The sequence below is a fragment of the Ipomoea nil genome, unplaced genomic scaffold, assembly GCF_001879475.1.
Source record: "Ipomoea nil cultivar Tokyo-kokei standard unplaced genomic scaffold, Asagao_1.1 scaffold1317, whole genome shotgun sequence".
NCBI classification, from domain to species: Eukaryota; Viridiplantae; Streptophyta; class Magnoliopsida; order Solanales; family Convolvulaceae; genus Ipomoea; species Ipomoea nil.
In genome coordinates, this window is record NW_017617745.1 from 962830 (window position 1) to 967676 (window position 4847).

At 41.1% G+C, this 4847-nt stretch overlaps 1 protein-coding gene across 1 annotated transcript; it reads right to left on the minus strand.

The window, feature by feature from the left end:
• Positions 1-1175: 1175 nt before the first annotated feature.
• LOC109185219 (protein FAR1-RELATED SEQUENCE 5-like) lies at positions 1176-3877 on the minus strand. Its single transcript, XM_019335201.1, has 4 exons — positions 3776-3877; positions 3307-3407; positions 2197-2553; positions 1176-2013 (listed from the first exon to the last, which is right to left on the minus strand). The coding sequence occupies exons 1-4, from the start codon at positions 3875-3877 to the stop codon at positions 1176-1178; spliced, it is 1398 nt and encodes a 465-aa protein (XP_019190746.1).
• Between the last annotated feature and the right edge of the window lie 970 nt (positions 3878-4847).

Below are 4847 nucleotides of genomic sequence, written 5' to 3' on the forward strand. Positions count from 1 at the left end.
GATTCAAGATTGATGCCTCATATACTAAATGTGTGTGTTTGCAGATTATGTGTCTTGCTACCTACCTAGACTCCTCCAATTGTCAAGCCGCACGGGCTGCTCATCTACGGAACATGAAACCGAAGAGAATGCAAATGGCATGGAGGGATACGACTTCTACGATGGATTCCGGGATCTTCACGATGCGACACATGGAGGCATTCGCTGGGCAGGACTGTGTGAGTTGGGACACTGGATTACAACGTGGGAATGCAATCCAAATAGTAAACCTCCGCAAACGCTACATGCATAATATCATACTCAGTGAGGCCAACCTGCATGCGCACAACATTGCAGCGCGCGTGGGGGAGTTTGAACGGCAGAGACTAGCGCAGCTGCTCCACTAAGCATGGCGGGTAGCAAAATAGCACTGGTTGGGCAGATGAGCGTGGTTCGTTAGTTTATTTATTATTAGTTGTTAGTCCACTGAATTACCATCTTCCAGCTTTCGGTTTGCACATAAAACAAATAGTTTATTTATTATTAGTTGTTAGCTTTCGGTAAATTGGTTTGCACATAAAACAAACTGTTGTTTAAAAACATAGGAGCCTAGATGTATGGTAGTCATAAAATATGCAGTGGTGTGCAGTTGCTCCTTATAGTCTACGCAGTCCCCCATTTACAATTGCACAGGAATTACCAAATAAAACCAATTGCACATGAATTACCACATAAAACACAGTCCCCCATTCGTAATTGCACATGAATTACCAAATAAAACCAATTGCACATGAATTACCACATTAAAAATCCAAAAACACGTTATAGTTAAGGATTTCCACATTAAAAATCTTTGGTGTCCTCTACTCGTAACGCTTTCGTACACCATCGAATCTACACACTTATTTTATGGCGGGGCAGAAAAATTTGCACTAACATCACTAATTAGACTTATCCGTTCCAATTCAGTCCCCCATTCGTATCACTTCAGTGTTCCAATTCAAAGCTTTAGCTATCAATTCAACAGATTACTAATTAAACAGCAAAACCCAAACAATTGTAACAAGAGTGCAGTAATATAATAAAATAAAAAAAAAACCAAAAAAATAAAAAGCACATGGGGTCAAAAGTGAAGGAATGCAGTACATGGGGACAAGGGTGAAGGGGAATGGTGCATTCTACAACTTCTTGGCATGTTACTTTGAAGGGCAACTACGGGCGTTATGCCGGGCGTATTTCCCGCAAATTCCGCACTTTCTTCCGGGTTTGGAACTTTTCTCAATAGCCATCCCCCTGTTGCTTTTGATACGCTTCCCAGTACCTTTATTTTTCGCTTGGGTGGGGGCTAAGATTGTTATTCTTTCCGGTGGCTCCACGCCGCATAATGCTTGGATCGCAGCACGGTTACCCTTAACAGGGTTCACAGTTAAACCGTCACTAGCGAATTCTGTGGTAAGATCCTTAAGAACTGAGACCATCCGCGTTTGCCGCTCTAGGCTATTGCCTACCATCCCTACGCAGGTGTTTATCTCGGCCCATAGTTGGGTTGCTGCGGGTGTTGGCATGTTCCCATTGGGGGGTACGCCCCTGCATGCACCGCAGTCGAGGTGTTTGCACCAACGGCCCACAATGTATTCGGTGGGTAATTGTTCCATCTGTGCACCCCGAAAAACAACGAACATGTGTCGACAAACCAGTCCCATTCTTTGGAACAAGTTGCAATTGCATGACGTCACTTGACCACTCGCCTTGTAGTGTACTGTTGAAGTAATGTTGCCCGCACCTCCAATGTCATAATAGGTGCTATCCCCCTCGTGGCGTAAACCAACCACAAAAGAATCAAAACGAGCTGCTTCTATTTCTTTCTGCAACTTGTAAAAAATAGTGATTGTGAACACTTGTGCAATATGGCGCTCAAGAGCTAATGGTGTTTTAAACTCTGGTAGGTAACCCTCGCACTCTGCGTTTAATTTATCTTGCCGGTAGCGCTGCGTTTCCAACACGCTCTCGAACTGCATGTAGAACTCTACAAAGCTGGAGTGGGAGCGTGTGAATTTACCATATACACCATTTTCTGCTTCTGAGCGTGATGTGGTTCGCAACAACCCATAGATGGGCAAATATGAAAAAAAAACTGGGATCCAACTCTCCCTTTCAGCGAATATTTTGCTGAACCATTGATGGTTTGATAACTTTTATTCATCCATTAATAGTTACCATTGCTCCTCAAACTCAGTACTGCTGATTCCCTCGTTCCACACGATAGCATTTAGCTTCTTCTGAAACTCGGCATCCTTAGCTAACCCACTACCAAGCTTTTCATTAACTTTAGTCATGATGTGCCACATGCAGTACCGATGGCGAGACCCTGATAATACTCGTTGGATAGCAATCCGCATAGCTGGGTCTTGGTCCGTTACAACACACAATGGGCTCTTGCCCATTGCACATTTAAAATTTTCCAATAGCCAGCTGTATGAGTCAGTGTCTTCTTTAGTGAGCAAACCGGCCCCAAAAGTGATGCATCGTTTGTGGTTGTCCACACCGGTAAATGACTCAAACAGCATACTGTACCTGCACAATTTAAAAAAATATGTCAATTGTTTTCTGTTAGAACTCAATTCCCTATTAATGTCTCTTGGAAGCTTATGGCTCTTAGATAGAAAAAAAAATTTGTATCCCACTAGACAGTGGCGCGTACATAGTATGTTACCCATAAATAAGACAACACATGCTAACGGTGAACCGAAGTGCACCTCGTTACAGTAATTAGGGGATGTATTTCGATGCACTTGTAATTAACATAAAAGCTCTTATTCATGTAGTAATATTTCAAAACTGTTTCCTGTGTTAGCTAACACTACAAATCAGCCCAATATGTAATTAGGAGATGACGTATTACAACTATAGCTCACCACTACTAATAAACAGTTAAACATCTGTAATATTAAGCTGAGATAAAACAATTAAATTAGTATGGTAAAACATATACATTTACCAAACAGTTAAATTCGTAGAGTCAAACATATACATACACAGTGCATCTTCCTCATCAAGGTTCTTTTATTTCAAACCACGCAATACTAACAACTGGAAAAAAATTAAAAATCTCCATATATATCTACTGCCCTCAAAAGTTTGAAACCATGCAATGCTATTAATCATACAAACATGTTAACAAGTATTCAAAAACACTTTCCTAAAGCACACTCATACTCATTAAATACGGAGCAAAGAAGCTTAAAGCATGGATTAAATACTGCCAGTTCACATGGTCTAAACATGAATATTAATAGCGAAATTGGTATTCAAATTGCAACCGCATACCTGTTTGTCCCATACGTTGCGTCGAATGAAATATTATCGCCATAGCAAGAAAAAGTGCGCCTACCACGGGGGTCAGCCCAGAACAAGCGTGACAGCCGGTTCTCCTCATCCAGATGGTAGTAAAAAAAAGTCACTACACATTTCTTGCTTGGCTTTGAACGTTGCGATAATCATCTCGCCGTCAGCTACATCAACATATGTTTGTACGTCTCGTTTAAAATTGTGAAATTCCACGTCTGTAGCGCCCACATTTGCATATGACCCAGTGGTCTCTTTGCAAAACCGCAACCCCGTTGATGCACTGATGTTTGCTTTCACACAGTTACCTAAGAAAGCTTGCTGTGCAACATTCAGTCGTCGGTTTATCCGCATAAACACTTTAGAGGACTCCGTGCACAACTTATGAGTATGTTCTTCTTCAAAAACTGTCACAACGAACTCCCCGGTGCTTTTTTTTTTTTCTTAAAACCGATCCTTGCTTTGCAGTTGACTTTATTAGAAAGCCGACGGCAGTGCTCACGGTTATCCCCAGCGTTGACAACCCGGTCATGAGCACGGGGTAGTCTGCCATCGCCTTTGATCCCTTGCCGACTGCACACTAAGTATCGTGAGTAGATTTCCCCGGCTCTGTTGCGCTTCACCGAGCTACAACGGACATCAAAGCCAACGGTTCAAGCGTAGGTCATGTAGCAGTGGATACCTTCGTTTAGTGTTTTGAATACACGCCCCGCTGCCGGAATTAATGAAGTATCCATGGGTGGTGTACGGTCGTGGTCTTCAGTCGGCGATGACACCATCATATAACGATTAGCGTCTGGAGGGAGGAGGGAGGGGAAACGGCGCCGGGGTTCACCAATGCGGTGAGAACGTGGTGTACATGTGAGTTTGTCGTCGTCAGATATGTTCATCGTCACTCAGAGCCGTGAAACATGCGAATTATAACTGGTGTGTCGCGCTGCTTAAGTCCTGTTCGAATACGTTTGGGAGGGAGTTAGTAATAGGGGATTGTATGCCATGTTGCTTATTCTAGGGTAGTAACATTGTACCCTACTTTGGTGCCGTCGGATCTAAAACACCAATGCTTCAGATTGATCCACTAGTTCACACGTTATTAATGGTTCACACCAGAAAAATAGCCTAATATATATATATATATATATATATATATATATATATATATATATATATATATATATATATATATATATATATATATATATATATATATATATATATATCATTTTGGACCAAGATCCATAATGTAAGATGGACCCATGGTCCAACATTATAATTTGCTGAAATTGAGTTAGTCATGGCAAATTATTGTGGACCGTGGTCCACACATCTATGTAGACCATGGTTCAAAACGAAGGCATTTTGATGTTAAAAAAAATTCTTTACTCTATGTGCGTGTTAAAATAATGAACATTATGAGGTTAGATAATGCATTTTATGAGTTAGAATAATGTACTTTATATGTGTTAGAATAATGAAATTTATGGGGTAAGATAATATATTTTATGAGTTAGAATAATGCACTT